The sequence below is a fragment of the Garra rufa genome, chromosome 7 (assembly GCF_049309525.1).
Source record: "Garra rufa chromosome 7, GarRuf1.0, whole genome shotgun sequence".
NCBI lineage: Eukaryota > Metazoa > Chordata > Actinopteri > Cypriniformes > Cyprinidae > Garra > Garra rufa.
The window spans coordinates 22,859,882-22,877,919 of NC_133367.1; the positions used below are offsets into that span (position 1 = coordinate 22,859,882).

Genomic DNA, 18,038 nt, shown 5'->3' on the forward strand with positions numbered 1-18,038 from the left:
ATGAGCTGTATTATTTTCTTTTAACTTATATCATGTTTTGTGCTCTTCAACCCTGTTACATACATAAATAAACAAATAAATATGCTAAAATATGTCTCAAATTGAGCTGTTTTATTTTCTATTTATTTTATCTCAGTTTTTATGAAAAATGTGAAAATATTCTTAAAAAAAATACTCAAATAACAAAACAATGATCTAGTGATTTTATTTTCTTAAACAATGTTCAATCAAAATAAAAAGGCAAATTTTAACAAACACACAAACAAATACGTTTTTTTGCAGATGTAGCCTAAATGAAGCTATTAAATCTCATCTTGTTTTAAAACAAATTTTGATTTATAGAAATTTTTAAAATATTTTCCCCATAAATTACTAAACATTTTTTGCTAGATCATTTTCTCAATTTTCACTTGATCATTTTTTCTTCTGATAACTTTGGTAACAGGGTTGAACGTTTGATCAATGCAATCATCACATCAATATTTGTAAAAACTGCGAAAATTTACTAGACTTTACTAGCATTCCACCCGGATATAGAAAGTGTATAAATATTGATACTTCTTGGGCCCTTATTAAATTCAAATTGATGCAAACATGAAGATTGTGAAAACAATATTGCATGTACCCTAAGGCTATTGCTTCCTACTGTACTTTTAAGACATCTATTTGCAAATAACCTTTATTATGATTGGTTAACATCAGCATACCAGCACTGGAGGTCTTCAGGATGGGCCAAAGTTGTAAAAAGAGCAAGAAAAATTCCCCTTGAAACCATTACCAATGCAAATATATTATAATCTCAAGTGCTTCATTGTCCTGAAAGCCATTTTAAGGAGCACTTATCAAATTACAGATATTAATTAAGTACAAAACCACTCAAGCAACTAATATTAAATTTGAAATGCATGCTAAATTTTGGCTAACCTTCAGTGCAGGAGGGTTATAACCTCTCCAGAGGCGAGGACTGCCTTCGGCGGGCTGAGCGGAAAGGAAGCTGACCCGGTTCCCGTCCCGGGTGAAATCAGTAACAGCGCTGAGAGTCACGGTACCCTGAGCACAGACGTTGTTTCGACAGGGCTGGGACAGGAGCTCGGCCGAACAGGATGATAAGGCCACGTTTGAAACCTCCACGACTACATTGTCTGAGACATTCGGAAAGAGATTATCAGTAGATATATCCTCAAAAGAAAGGGGAAAACTCAAAGACAAAATGTTCTTGAGAGGAAAAGGATAATTCATTCACATGTGGTCACATTCAAAGCATTTAACCTAAGCTACATAAAGATTAAACCATGACAAGATAAAAAAGACAGTTTATGACCACAAATACACAGAACAAGAAGAAGAATATATATATATATATATATATATATATATATATATATATATACACACATATACACACACACATACACAAAACTGTCTCAGGTTTTCTATTTTTCAACCCTGTTACAAGAAAAGGAAAGTGCTATTTATTATTTTATATCAGTTTCCATTTTTAAACTTGTCAAACTGTCTCAAAAGAATTTCTGGTCAAACTGTCTTAAAAGATTTTCTAGAAGCCAATTCTATTTTTCAACCCTATTATAAAAAAGGAAAATGCTAAAAAAAAGTCAAACTTTTAAAAAAGATTTCCTATAAGCTGTTTTATTTTCTATTTATTTTATAGCAGGTTTTCTATTTTTTCAACCCTGTTACAATAAGAAGGGAAATGTTAAAAACTGTGTCAAACTGTCTCAAAAGATTTTTTCTAAGCTGTTTTATTTTCTAATTATTTGATATAGGTTTCTATTTTTCAAACCTGTTACAAAAAAAGTTGTGATGTTAACAAATCTGTGAAACTGTCTTAAAATATTTTCTCTAAGCTGTTTTATTTTCAATTTATTTTATACTAGGTTGCCTATTTTTCAACCCTGTTACAAAAGAGTAAATGTTAACAAATCTGTCAAACCGTCTTAAAATATTTTCTCTAAGCTGTTTTATTTTCAATTTATTTTATACCAGGTTTTCAATTTTTTTCAACCCTGTTACAATAAGGAAAATGTTAACAAATCTGTCTAAACTGTCTCAAAATATTTTCTCTAAGCTGTTTTATTTTCTAATTATTTTATATAGGTTTCTATTTTTCAACCCTGCTACAAAAAAGGAAAATGCTAAATAAATCTGTCAAACTGTCTTAAAATATTTTCTCTAAGCTATTTTATTTTCAATTTATTTTATACTAGATTTCCTATTTTCTAACCGTTACATAAAAAGTAAATGTTAACAAATCTGCCAAACCTTCTTAAAATATTTTCTAAGCTGTTTTATTTTAGATTTATTTTATACCAGGTTTTCTATTTTTTTTTTTTCAAATCTGTTACAATAAGAAGGAAAATGTAAAAAAATCTGTCAAACTGTCTCAAAAGATTTTTTCTAAGCCATTTTATTTCCACATTTTTATATTGGTTTCTATTTTTCAACCCTGCTACAAAAAAGGAATATGCTAAATAAATCTGTCAAACCGTTTCAAAGGGTTTCCTATAAGCTATTTTATTTTCAATTTATAAAACTAAATTGAAAATACTATTTTTCAACCCTGTTAAAAAAAGAAAATGCTAAAAAAGTCAAACTGTCTTAAAAGATTTTCTAGAAGCCAATTCTATTTTTCAACCCTATTATAAAAAAGGAAAATGCTTAAAGTCAAACTTTTTTAAAAGATTTCCTATAAGCTGTATATTTTATAGCAGGTTTTCTATTTTTTCAACCCTGTTACATTAAGAAGGGAAATGTTAAAAAATGTGTCAAACTGTCTCAAAAGATTTTTTTCTAAGCTGTTTTATTTTCTAATTATTTTATATAGGTTCCTATTTTTCAAACCTGTTACAAAAAAAGTTGTGATGTTAACAAATCTGTAAAACTGTCTTAAATATTTTCTCTAAGCTGTTTTATTTTCAATTTATTTTATACTAGGTTGCCTATTTTTCAACCCTGTTACAAAAGAGTAAATGTTAACAAATCTGTCAAACCGTCTTAAAATATTTTCTCTAAGCTGTTTTATTTTCAATTTATTTCATACCAGGTTTTCTATTTTTTTTTTCAACCCTGTTACAATAAGAAGGAAAATGTAAAAAAATCTGTCAAACTGTCTCAAAAGATTTTTTTCTAAGACATTTTATTTTCACATTTTTTTATATTGGTTTCTATTTTTCAACGCTGTTACAAAAGAAGGAAAATGCTAAAAAAAAAAATCTGTCAAAGATTTTCTATAAGCAGTTTTATTTTCAATTTATTTTATACCAGGTATTCTATTTTTCAACCCTGTTACAAAAAAGGAAAATGTTAACAAATCTGTCAAACTGTCTCAAAAGATTTTTTTCTAAGCCATTTTATTTTCACATTTTTTTATATTGGTTTCTATTTTTCAACCCTGTTACAAAAGATGGAAAATGGTAAAAAAAAAAAAAAATTGTCAAATGTCAAAGATTTTTTCATAAGCTGTTTTTTCTATATATTTTATATCAGGTTTACTATTTTTCAACCCTATGTTTTTTTTTAAGGAAAATGTAAAACAATCTGTCAAACTGTCTCAAAAGATTTTAAATAAGCCATTTTAATTTTTTTTATTATTTCATATTGGTTTCTATTTTATATCGTCCCCCCCCCCCCCCTCCATTTTTTTATAAGCTTACAAAACAGGAAAAATGTAAAAACATTTTTAAAAATCTGTCAAACCGTCTCAAAAGATTTTCTATGAGCCGTTTTACTTTGTAATTATTTTATATCGGTTTCTATTTTTCAACCCTGTTACAAAAAAAGGAAAATGCCAAAAATTCTGTCAAACTGTCTCAATTTTTTTCTATAAGCCGTTTTTTTAATTTTCTAATTATTTTATATCACTTTCAATTTTTCAACCCTGTTACAAAAAAAGGAAAATATTAAAAAATCTGTCAAACTGTCTCAAAACATTTTCTCTAATCTGTTTTATTTTCTATTTATTTTTCCAATTCTAATTATGTATTAGTGAAAAAATAAATAAATAAATGAAACACTTTTTTAATAATAACACTGAAAAAACTTCCTTTTGAATTATTTCGCAGAAGCGATCAGAGCACTTGAGTTATCAAATAATAATAATAATAATAATAATAATAATAATAATAATAATTTGAATAATATACACAGACCTGATTCATGTACGCTGAGAGCAAGAGACACTTTGCAGCGGCGGTTGTGCTCGAACCCATGGCAGGGAATAGGGACTGTGCTGTGTACGGCCAAAACGTGCTTTTTAGCATCCTCACGGATGTGCAGGACATCTGGAACAAACTGCAGAAAGAGTGTTGGAGGTTGGCCGAAGCCAGTGTAAATCAAACACCATTATACAGCTCTGTTAGACATGGGTAATTATGCAACACAATATTTGCAATGCTGTAATGTGTATTTTTCCGGTAATTATCGCTTCAGGCATTATGCATGACGCATGATCCATCATAATTATGAAGAATTAGATGGAACAGGATTTACCTTTATTCCCGCAAAAAACCCAAGGCTTTCTTTAGACGCCGACGGTGTGCTGGAGGAGTTTAACAGGAAGGTGGACACGCTGCAGGAAAACTGTCAATCAAACCAGACTGTCATGAAGGTCATGCTGATTGAGCACAGAGATAGAATCTATAGAAATCAATAGACATTTTTTATTTATTATTTAATAAAATTAACACAATTAAAATAATAACAAATTAAAATAATATATATTTTTTAAATCATTTTATATACGTTAATATAATAAGTATACTTTTTTATTTAAAAAAATTTCATTTATTTTATTCATATGGAAATGTAGATATAGCAAAATCCAATTATATAAAATAATATAATATAATAATATATAAAATAGATACATTAATAATACTAATACTAAAAATACACTATAAATAAATAATAAAACAAATAATATTGCAAGGAACACTTTCTATATCTAATATCAATAATATAATGTAATATAATATTTAAAATAAATACATGCATACAAATATTAATAATAATAATAATAATAATATTTTAATTAAATAAATCGTATTAAAATAATTATTCAAAATTACAGTCATTTTTTCATATATGGGAAAGCAGCAAATATAATAAATATAAAATAATAACATAATATTTAAATAATTAATCAAATTAGTCATTTTATCTATATATAATAGAAATAGCATTGCTGACAGCAAAATATACATATGACATATAATAATAATAAATAATAATACAAAATAAATAATATATATTTAAACTTTTGTATACTTTTATTATAAGGAACACCTATTTTTTAAATTCCTTTAATAAAGAATTAATTACATTTTAGATTATTTTTATAGATTTTATTAATATAAGGGAATATTTCCTTGATGATGTCAATATACAGTATATATTTCCAAATAAAATAAATACATAAAAAAATACTAATAAATAATTTTTTTGTTGTTGTTGTTTTTAAAACCTGAATTTCTTTATTTCTTTACTTATATTTAAGAAACATACTACAACATACAAGCAACCATTAATTACCAAACAAAGATGAGAACTAAAACCCAAAAATTGAAGCTTTAATTCATAACACACTACAGTAATTCTACAGTATTTGACCGAGTACATCATACCTCAGCATTTAAAGCCATATATGGCACTGAAACAAACCATCCTAGTTTAAACGTCCTTTTGTGTGTGTATGAAGGATTTTCAGGTCTCTTTTGCCTGTATATGGGAATTACAGAGAGCACAAGGTGTGTTTGTACGTATGTGTGTGTGTGTGTGTGTGTGTGTGTGTTTGACTAAGTCCAGCTGTGACACATGTTTAAGGGAACCTCACAACCCAAACCAGAATGATGGTGTTCCTCAAAGGGGGCCTCTGTGATCTACAAACACATGGGTTTTTTATGACTGCAGGTAGCGAAGCGAATCTTAAACTCTAGGATTCAAACCTCCTTCAAACTTCATGGGCAAACAAACAAATCAAGGAATGAATTCAAGACGTGAACGAAAGAATTCAAGACAAACTTCTTAACAAAACTCCTCAACGTTTCACCTTTGTGTTATTTACGGTTTGTATACACATGTGGGTTCAATATGACCTTTACTCCTTCTTGACCCGGTCTCACTTCCGCTGAACACTTTCTGAACTCACACAAGAGGTCAAAGGGCATTAGGACTACAGACGACCCTCACCAAAGACGCTTATGAGAGTTTAACGGCTGTCTGGAGGTCATTACGCCAAAGGGGGGAAAATTCAAAAGAAGACAATGATAGTGTTCTTAAGACTCAGCAGATGTGACCAAAATTTTAACACTTTTCTATCACTCCTGGAAAATGTTCTAGCTACATTGATTGCTACAACAACATTGATTTTAGCTGACTTTATATAAAGCATACAGTGTTGCTTAAAAGTTTGTGAACCCTTTAGAATTTTCTATATTTCTGCATAAATGTGACCCAAAGCATCATCAGATTTTCATACAAGTCCTGAAAGTAGACAAAGAGAACCCAATTAAACAAGTGAGAGAGAAAAAATATTTGCTTTGTCATTTATTTCTTGAGAAAAATCATCCAGTGTTACATATCTGTGCACTGCAAAAGTATGTGAATCTTTGCTCTCAGTATCTGGTGTGACCCCCTTTTGCTGCAGTAACTGAGGGTAAAGTTTCTTGTAAATGCCGATTAGTCCTGCACAATAACATGTAGGAGTTTTAGCCCATTCCTTAGTAAAGAACCACTTAAACTCTGTGATGTTGGAGTTTGGGTTGGGTTTCCTCCTATGAACTGCTTGCTTAGGTTCTTCCGCAACATTTTAATTGGATTAAGGTCTGGACATTGATTTAGCCATTCTAAAACATGAACTTCTTCTTTAAACATTCTTTGGTAGAATGACTTGTGTGCTTGGGGTTGTTGTCTTGCTGCATGACCCACGTTCTCTTGAGACTCAGTTCTTAAACATGTCCTGAAGTTTTCCTTTAGAATTGGCTGGTATAATGCAGAATTCATTGTTCCATCAATGATGGCAGGCTGTCCTGAATAAGATGCAGCAAAACAGGCCCAAGCCATGATACTACAACCACCACCATGTTTCACAGACGGGATAAGATTCTTAAGCTGAAATGCAGTGTGTTCTTTTCTCTAAACATAATAGCTTCTCATTTAAACTAATACGTTCTATTTTGGTTTCATCCATCCATTAAACCATTCTCCAATCGTCCTCTGGCTTGTCCACATGATCTGGCTTGTCCAGTGGCTTTCTTCTTGCAACTCTGCCATGAGCACCATTGGTTGCTCAGTGTTCTCCTGATGGTGGCTTATGAACATTAACATTAGCCAATGTGAGAAAGGCCTTTAGTTGCTTAGAAGTTACCCTGGGAACTTTTGCAGCCTCACAGACTGTTACTCGTTCTGTTTTGGAGTGATCTCTGTTGGTCGACCACTTCTAGGGAAGGTAACAGTGGTCTTGAATTTCCTCCATTTATACACAGTCTGTCTGATCGTGGATTTGTGGAGTCCTCTTTAGAGATGGTTTTGTAAACTTTTCTAGCCTGATGAGCAACGTCAACTCTTTTTCCGAGGTTTCTCTGTAATCTCCTTTGTTCGTGACATGATTCACTTCCACAAACATGATCAGACTTTGATAGATCCCTGTTCTTTGAATAAAACAGGTCACATACTGACATTTGATAGTCCTTGCACTGACTAAAAACACATCTGCACAGATAGACTCTAATTTCACCTTTAAATTAACTGCTAATCCAAGAGATTCACATACTTTTGCAATGTACAAATACGTAACACTGGATCATTTTTCTCAATAAATAAATGACAAAGAAAATATTTAACTTGTGTAATTGGCTTCTCTGTCTACATTCAGGACTTAAAAGAAAATCTGATGTTTTGGGTCATATTTATGCAGAAAAAAAAAGCTTCACAAACTTTTAAGTGGCACTGTTTATAAAACTTTTACAGTAGTCAACATTTGAAGTGGATCAAAATTTTAATCAAAGTTGTCCTAAAATGAAAACTATACTCGTTCTTGTTCTTAGGACAACTTTGATGAACTTTTCTGATCCACTTCAAATGTTGACTACTGTATATAAAACATTGTTCTAAGATTTCAGTGTCTAGTCAGGTTCCCAATTACGTATTTTTTATTTTTTTTTACAAATAATACAAGTTATTCAAATTTACTTTCACATTCGTACAAACACATGTTGTGCTCTCTGTAATTCCAATATATAGGCAAAACAGACCTGAATTTCTTATGAATTCTTTACCATTTTGAAAGATAAAAAAAATGTATTTGTAAAAATTTTGGTGTGCCACAGTTAAAGAATCTGCATTTTTTTTCTACGAGTAACATTTGTAAATTGTGCATTAAAATATATATATGCTAACATAATGGGGAAGCATTTCAATTCTGTAAGAAGATGCACATAAATTTGATAGAAATGCATTTGCTATATGTGCAAATAATAATACATTTTTTTTTTTTTCATGAATTTTGGTATTTCAGTATTTGGTATTTTTTCTTTAATAAATCTGTGGTTTATTCAGGCTTTTTTTTTTCATTTTTGCCAGAAGATCAGTCCTGTGATGCATAACACTTCCTATCTATACTTTCAATACTTTTTATTTATCGATTTATTTTTAAATAAATAAATAAATAAATATTTGTATTAAGCTAGTTTCTTTTTAATAAATTAATTCTTCGCTTTTTGAGGCCTCTTTTTGCCAGAAGATCGGTCCTGTGATGCATAACACTTCCTGTCTATGCTTTAAATACTTTATTAGAAAGAAAGTTTATTTATTTTCCCAATTTTTTTGTAAATCACAGTTAAAAAAATTCTGAAAGATGCAAATAACTTCTCCAAAATATTCATTAAAAATGTATACTGTATGCTTGGTAATGATGGAAACATCTGTACACTATGTCCGTCAAAAATCATGTGACTTTGTTTTAAGTCACATGATTGAATAATTCACCAATCGTTGGCAAACATGTTTGTTAGAGCAATTCATCTTTAAATCAAATAGCTATAATGTTTTCCTTTAGAATTAAGAAAAATCGTGAATGAAAACATCAATATTGTCTTGACTTCAAAGAGAAATGTTGCGTGGAGCAACAGACTTACAGCCAATCAGAACACGTTTAATGTTTAATATGCAGATATGCGAAGCAGGATTTTAGACCAATGAGATTTCACTGTGGGCGGGGCCACCCACGATAAAATTAAATATTTAAGGTTGAATACTGAATATTGTAGCCCTTTTTATCCTTCTCAATAAATTCTAAGCAAAATTAGACTTTCTAAAGTTAATTCACATTTTAAAATAGTCTCATTACCGTTTCTCCCAGTCTGAAGTGAACTCCGTCCATCTCCACCATTGAGTAGAGTCTTGTGGTCGTGTCTCGTCTGATTTCTACTTTCATAGTGTTGGAGGAGTATCTGGCCCACACCACCTGATACCCCACCGGCCACATGGACGTCACCCCAGTGAAGGAGCAGCGGAGGTGGACGCTGCTGCCGACCAGCTCTGGAGTCACCACGGGTTTTGAGGGCAGTGAGGGGACGTTCGCTTCACAGAGGAGACAAACAAGGTCATGGGATGAAATATGAATACAGAGATGTAATAAATTAAGAAATGATAGGACTAAAAACTTACCCTTGCATACGCCGTTAACTTCGGTTTCTCCAGGTGGGCACGATTTGGGTGTGAATGGTGAAGCAACTAACAAAACAAAACAAACAATAAAGTCATTAAACTTACTTTGTACAAATATTATTTCATCTGTAAATATTATTTTTATTGAATTCATTGATTTGTTTTTATTTCAATAGACACATTTTTACTAGAAGACCAGTTACCCAATAAGGCAAAAACTTCTAGTTTTTACTTTCGTAGTATAAATGAATGTGTAAATAAATAAAATGTAACATAATTCTTTATTTATTTAGTTATTTATGCCCTTTTGCAAAATATCAGTCCTTCGGGTGCATGAAACTTTATATTTGTACCTTTATGTTCTAAATAAACAAACTAACTAAAGTTTAATCTATAAATGTTTTTTCTTATTGAATAATGAATATTTGTTTTTTATGTAATTGAATACATAATTACAAAAAAGGCCTTTTTGCAGAAGATCAGTTCTGCGATCTATTACTGACAAACAAACAAACAAACAAACAAACAAATAAATAAATTTGCAATTTTACATACAAATGTTGTTTTATTAAATAAATAAGTTAGGCCTTTTTGCAGAAGATCAGTCCTGTGATGGATTACTGACAAACAAACAAATTTTACATACAAATGTTTTTTTTTTTAAATAAATAATTTGTTTTGCAGATCAGTCCTGTAATAAATAAAAAACAATCATTTAAAATGAACAAGGAAGATCTTTTGCAGAAGATCAGTCCTGTAATAAATAAATGAAAAAAAAAAGCAATTCAATTTATAAATGTTTTAAATAAATAATATAGGCCTTTTTGCAAAAGATCTGTCCTGTAATTTATTAAAACTTCCTGCAAATGAATGAATGAATGAATAAATAATTCCATTAATTGAATTATTCATTACACCATTTAGGCCTTAATTTTGTGTCTGAGGATCAGTCTAACTTATATATCAGTTTAAATAATACATAGTGCTGTGGATCGAAGCCCTGACTTTCATGCTTTGCCAAAAGTCTAAACCCCCAACAGTTTCCTTCTCTCTGTAGCCGTCACAGAAATGTCATAAATCCGTGAAATATTGCTACATGAATCGAGTAATCTGATTTGCTCCCCTGCAGAACTTCAGTCGCCAGAAATCGATCCTAAACTAAAAATGACCCAAATACTCTCACACACGGTCGACGATACAGTCATTTATATGGATCTGGGAGATGTTTGAGAAAGTGAGAGAGGAAACACTGCCAGGGAAAGAGAAATATTGATCACCCACTACAAATGAGATGGCAGTTTCTCACTGGGCTGTTGTGCAGGACACTTCAACAGATGTGCTATTAAATGGGCCAAAAAGAAACTCTTCATTGTTTCTCCAACTGGTGAAAATATTGTCATTTTAAAGTGTATTTCAAGTGAATAAGAGGTGAATTCTGCTTCCAAGATCCAAATCAATTGCAATAACATTTAATTCTGCCTTTTCATTTCAAATTTGTGGTCTCATGCAAAACTCGGAAATATGTTTTTAGTATTCATTCATTCTTTCTTTCTGTATTTCATAAAAAGCATATTTTCACCACAAATACTTACAAATAAATAAATAAATAGATAGATAGATATACTATACATTATGGTAGTATTTCTTCATATACCAAAGTACCTTTAATTTATGCAGATTTTAATTAAGTAAATATATAAAACAATAATATTAAATATAACATTTCATGATGTTTTATAAGAAATATTATAAAACTGAAAACCATTAAGAACAATGTTAATTTGAAACTAAATTTATGTAAATAGTCCATATAACGTATAGATAAAAGTATATATATATATTTAACAATTTAATAAAAAAAAACACACAGAAGTTTCCTAAATTTAGAAAAATGACATTTACAGATTCAATATTTAAGTAAATATATAAATATTTAATCTGTAAATTCAAGGTACTTTTTTAATATAGTTTGTGTTTGTAAACATTACAATATATTTGTCATAATACTTTATTTAAATAAATAAACAATTTATTGATTATTTATGTATTTATTTATTTGTAGATCAGTACTGTGATGTATAACTTTTTTTATATATATTTATAAATTAATTAATGAATCAATTAGGTCTTAATTAAAAATTCAAATATTTTATATGAAATATTTTAGATCAAATTTGGAATAAATTTATTCATTTTTAGAATGAATGAATAAATGAATTTATTATGTCTTAATTACAAATTGAAATAAATATTTTATATTAAATAAATATTTCAAATAAAATTGTAAACAAATTTTTTATTCAAAATATTTAAGGGATGAAATGTGGCCTACACATGATTTCATTTAATTATTTTGGCCTACACATGATTTCATTTAATTTATTTTAGGTACTTTCCTTTTGGATATTGTAATTGCCATAACACTTTTAAAAATAAATAAATACTGTTATCAAAAACATTTATTTCTTTCCAAATCAGCCCTGCGATGCATAACTCTCTCTCTCTCTCTCTCTCTCTCTATATATATATATATATATATTTATTTATTTATTTTTTAATCCATTGATTAATTTTTAGAGTGAATGAATGAATTTAGTATGTCTTAATTAAAAATGAAAATAAATATTTTTATATTAAATAAATATATCAAATAAAATTGTAAACAAATATTTTATATTAAATATGTTTGGGATGAAATGTGGCCTCCACATGATTTCATTTAATATATTTTAGGTACTTTTTCCCCTATGTTTTTGTAAACTATCAAAAACGAGTCACGTTATCGTACCTTCTGCACAGTATCCCATGCAACCCTGCGTCGGCTGCAGGAAGTACAGCAGGAACTCTCCACAATTGCGAACCGAGATTGGGATACGAAAAAGGCAGCAGTCTTTGGTGCTTCCATGGAAGAACTGCCACGTGGCGCAGGCCGAGAGCTGCTTGACCTCTCCAGGCCTCGGCAGAGAGCTGTCCTTAAGAGACAACCACACTGGAGCCTGCGTCCCACAGCGGTTCATCTACAAAAAAGAGACAAAGATCAAGAAACTGCAGTTTGGAAACAAGTGGGAACTAATCAACAACTGCTCACCTCAACGCAGCGGGTCGGCATCTCTGCAGGCTTGTTGTTTATGGAAAACCGGTACCATCCAGGTGGCAGCGAATGGTCACAGATTAGATCCTGAATTGCTGTGTTTTGAAGTTCAGTAGAGTCGAAATCAATGCTACGATATGCGTTCCTCAAGGTCCTGTATCCGCCCGGATAGCACTCTGGAGCTGGAAAAAACAAGGATAAGCCAAGCCAAAGACTGAATTACAACCTTTCATATTCATAAAAGAGTTTAAAACAACCTTTCGGCAAAGACAAAGGTCAGCGCTCAGAAGACAGCGAGCGAGAAGGTCGAAAACTGTGTCATTACAGTGGCTTGAAAACATCACTCAGGTTCATTAAAACCCAAATGGGGGTTATCGCGACCTCCTCTGAGGCGGACGTTTATCTGGGGTAAAAAATAAAGCACCTTTATCTGACCCCCTTTTCCTTGCTCTTAACTTTACGCCGTAAAGGTCGGCGGAATCGGCGACGTGTGTCCGAGTCTCACGGCAAAACAGAAGAACAAAAATAGACGTGTGACTTTCAGGCTAAAACCTTTTTAATCCCTTGCCATTTCCTTAGACAGCACATCTGTAACACCTTATTCTTCTCCTTCCTGTATCTCAAAGCCGAAGTGGGTCGGATGTCACTATTGTTGCTAATTATGAAGAGAAGGGAGATCGACAGGACCCGTCTCGCTTTTTGTGTGAGGACGCCTGAGGCCAGCAGTGCACTGGTAATCCTCTAATGCTCCCCCTGAACATGCTAATAGAAAGCTTGGGCCGGATGTCATGCCAACTCTGCCAGTGAACGTGGAAAGCCGAGACAGGGCAGATAGCAGACGTTACAGACAAAACAGACTGGTGGGAAAATTTGACTTTAGACAGTATACAGGACTTTAACTTGGTGCTTAAGTCAAAGCACAACAAAACAAAACAAAACAAAAAGTATCAAATGTAACGCAAAGCAAAAAAAAGAAGAAAAACAAAAATACAAAACAAACAAATCTCAGCAAAGCAAAAAGTCAGCAAAGCAACAAATAAATTGTCAGCAAAGCACATCGAAACAAAAAATGCAAAGCAAATAAACAAAAAAATAAAGAAAAACAAAAAACAACAAAAATGTCAGCAAAGCACATCAAAAAGCAAAAAAAGCAAAGTAACTAACCAACGTCCAACCAAATAAATTAATAAATAAACTGTCAGCAAAGCACAAAAAAGTGAAGCAACCAAAAATGTCAGCAAAGCACAACACAACAAAACGAAAAATGCAAAGCAACAAATAAACTGTCAGCAAAGCACAGACAATACAAACCAAACCAACAAAAGAAAATGAAAAAAAAAAAAAAGTCAGCAAAAGAAAAAAAAAAAAAAAAACACGGCAAAAAATAAATAAAAAAGCAAAGCAAAAAACAAAAACAAAAAAGCAACTAACCAAAACACAACAAGTAACCAAAAATGTCAGAACAAATAAATTGTCAAAGCACAAACAAATTGTCAGCAACAAAAAAAATTTAAGCAACCAAAAATGTCAGAACAAATAAATTGTCAAAGCACAAACAAATTGTCAGCAACAAAAAATGTCAGCAAAGCACAACAAAACAAACAGAAAACAAGCAAAGCAAAACTGTCAAAGCAAAATAAAAAGTGAAAAAGCCAGGCAACAACTAAATTAATGAAGCACAACAAAAACGAAAAGCAAAGCAACAAATCAAAAGCAACAAATAAATTGTCAAAGCAAAGCAAAACAAAAAATACAAAACATAAAACAAAGCAAAAAATGTCCAAAAAAAGAAAAGAAAAATGCAAAAGAAAGCAACAAAACAAAAATGGAAAAAAGCAAAGCAACCAAGCAAAGCACAACCAAAAATAAATAAATAATAATTGTCAGCAAAAAAAAGGACAAAAAAAAGAAGCAACAAAATTTTTTTTGCACAGTACAATAAGACAAAGCAAAGCAAAACAGAAAAAATAACAAAGCACAAAACAAAACAAAACAAAAAGGTAAAAAACAAAACAAAGCAACAAATAAATTGTCACCAAAGCACAATTAAACAAATAAAATTGCAAGGCACAACACAAAGAAAAAAGCAAATAAAAACAACAAAACAAACATTAGAAAAGCACAACAAAACATAAAAAAAAGAAAGCAAAGAAAAACAACAATAAAAAAGTCAGCATAGCACAACAAAAACAACAAATAAATTGTTACCAAAGAACAACTGAACAAATAAAATCGTCAGCAAGACACAACATAAAAACAAAACATTCATCAGAAAAGCACAACAAAACAGAAAAAAAGAAAAGCAACAAAACATAAAAGAAAAGCAAAGTACAACAAAAGCAAAAAGCAAAAGCAACAAATAAATTGTCAGTAAAAGACAACTAAAAACAAACGGTCAGCAAAGCACAACAAAAAGAAAAAGCAAATTAAAGTGTCAGCAAAACGACAAAAACAAAACAAAAGCAAAGCAACAAATAAACTGTCAGCAAAAGACTACTAAAAGAATTGTCAGCAGAGCACAACGAAAAGAAAAAGGCAAAGCAACAAAATGTCAACAAAATATAACAAAAGAGAAACAAGTGAAGTACAACAAAACAAAAAGAAAAAGCAACAAATACATTTTCAGCAAAGCACAATTACAAACAAAATTGTCAGAAGGGCATCACCACAAGGAAAAAAGTACAGCAAAACAAACAAAGCAACAAAACAAAAAAGAAAAAAGCAAAGCAACAAATAAATTAAGCTAAACACAACTAAAAAAGTCAGCAAAGCACAACAAAAAGAATAAAGCAAAGCAAAACATAAAGCAAAGCAACAAATAAAGTCAACAAAAGACAACAAAAATAAAAAAGCAAAGTAACAAAACAAAATGTCAACAAAGTACACAGACTGGTCTCATTGTTTATGCGTAGGTATTTATACGTAACGTTTAGAGGCACACAACGTACATTTTTGTACGTTTTTATTTATGCTAAAACGCACAATTTAGATGTATTTCAACATTTAAAACGTACAAATAGCTACGTATTTTCAGGTAAAAAGCGTAAAATATTTACGTCTTATTTTTTCATTCCATTAACATATTCGTATTAATGCCTTTTTATCGTTTTATTAATAAGTGATTTCGATTTTTAGCCCCCTTCACCTTACTCCAAACCTAAACCTACCCATTTTATAGCAAATATGCATTTTTATCATTTTAAGCAATTTAGATTTTTGGCCCCCTTAACCTACCCCCAAATCTAAACCTACCAATAAAACGTAACTGACCAAACTATGCAGGGAAATTACCATTTTAGTAACAATATAGCATTTTTATAGTCGCTAATCCCACTCCTATCTCTAAACCTAACCTTAACCATAACTCTCTCTGTAAAAGTACCAAAAAGTAAATCCAAATGACGATGTGTTTGCAGCCGCAGTCCTCGCTGGATGAACGCAGTAGGTTTGTTTGAGGGGCACAGCAGAACTTAAATTGTTAATCGCTGAAAATATTATCCAGATTATTATCTTGATCCACTCCGTGATGGCGCCCGCGCATCATTCAAACACATCTCACCAGAAACACGGCATGTGAAGAATGCTGGCGAGAGCCATTTTTCCTGCCATAAAACCCGTCCTTTCCTGATGCGGCTGTGAATTTGAAAAGGCTTTTTGTGTCCCACCATGGCAAACGAATTAATATGAATGGTTAAACGATTGCAGAAATGTTATTTATTTTATAGGGTTTAAAGTGTAGTCTTGTTTAACATTATGTAGACCTATTCTTGGAAACGATCTGGAAGCAGAAATCACACAGAACAGAATGAAATGATATAATTTCATATTAAGTAAACTATTAAACTGCAATTGAAAACATAAGGCCATTGGTATGACAACAAAAACAATAATAATAATGAAATGAATGCTGTGATTTCAATATTCATAAGGATTTGTTTAGGTGCTGTAAATACGTCAGTATTGTACGTTTTAGTGTCTGGAAAAACGTAAATGTACGTTTTGTAGAACCACATGTTATGTAAAATACATACCAATTATCATGAGATCATGTTGCACCACAACAAATCGAAGAAACAAGCAAAGCAAATCGAAACAAAACGTCACGATAAAACAAAAAGACAAAAAAGCAAAGCAACAAATAAATTGTCAGCAAAGCACAATTAAACAAAAAAGGTCAGCAAAGCACAACAACGAAAAAGCTATGCAAAACAAACATCAGCAAGGCACAACAAAAAAAATGTCAGCAAAGTACAAGAAAACAAAAAGATAAAGCAACAAATCATCAGCCAAACACTACTAAAAAAGTCAGCAAAAGCACAACAAAAATCAAAACATAAAAAAACAAAAAAGCAAAGCAACAAATAAATTGCCAGCAAAAGACTACAAAATCAATCAGCAAAGTACAACAAAAAGAAAAATGCAAAGCAACAAAATGTCAACAAAGTACAACAGATCAGAAAAACAAGAAAAAGCTAATTGAAACAACAAAACGTCAAAATAAAACCAGACAAAAACAAAGCAACAAAAAGTCAGCAAAGTACAAGAAAACAAAACGATGAAAAGCAACAAATCATCAGCCAAACACAACTAAAAAAAGTCAGCAAAGCACAACAAAAAAACAAAAAAGCAAAGCAACAAATAGTCACCTAAACACAACTAAATAAAAGTCAGCAAAGCACAAAAAAAGCAAAACATAAACAACAAAAAAGCAAAGCAACAAATAGTCACCTAAACACAACTAAATAAAAGTCAGCAAAGCACAAAAAAAAGCAAAACATAAAAAACAAAAAAGCAAAGCAACAAATAGTCACCTAAACACAACTAAATAAAAGTCAGCAAAGCACAAAAAAAAAAAAAAAACAACAAAGCAAAGCAACAAATAAATTGTCAGCAAAAGACTACAAAAAACACAATCAGCAAAGTACAACAAAAAGAAAAATGCAAGCAACAAAACAAAATGTCAACAAAGTACAACAGATCAAAAAACAAGAAAAAGCTAATTGAAACAACAAAACGTAACAATAAAACAAGACAAAAATGCAAAGCAACAAAAAGTCAGCAAAGTACAAGAAAACAAAACGATAAAAAGCAACAAATCATCAGCCAAACACAACTAAAAAAGTCAGCAAAGCACAACAAAAAAACAAAGCAAAACATAAAAAACAAAAAAGCAAAGCAACAAATAGTCACCTAAACACAACTAAATAAAAGTCAACAAAGCACAACAAAAAAGAGCAAATCAACAAAACATGTCAACAATGTACAA

At 30.9% G+C, this 18,038-nt stretch overlaps 1 protein-coding gene across 1 annotated transcript in view; it reads right to left on the bottom strand.

The window, feature by feature from the left end:
* The window catches only part of LOC141339008 (von Willebrand factor D and EGF domain-containing protein), a 94,566-nt gene that overhangs the window by 65,147 nt on the left and 11,381 nt on the right, over window positions 1–18,038 (bottom strand). The window contains exons 2-8 of the mRNA XM_073844622.1: window positions 12,770–12,954; window positions 12,470–12,698; window positions 9,682–9,747; window positions 9,362–9,594; window positions 4,507–4,596; window positions 4,167–4,308; window positions 925–1,142 (exon numbers count right to left, since the gene is read on the bottom strand). Of these exons, the coding sequence (XP_073700723.1) occupies window positions 925–1,142; window positions 4,167–4,308; window positions 4,507–4,596; window positions 9,362–9,594; window positions 9,682–9,747; window positions 12,470–12,698; window positions 12,770–12,954 (1,163 nt within the window). The remainder of the gene's footprint in view (window positions 1–924; window positions 1,143–4,166; window positions 4,309–4,506; window positions 4,597–9,361; window positions 9,595–9,681; window positions 9,748–12,469; window positions 12,699–12,769; window positions 12,955–18,038) is intronic.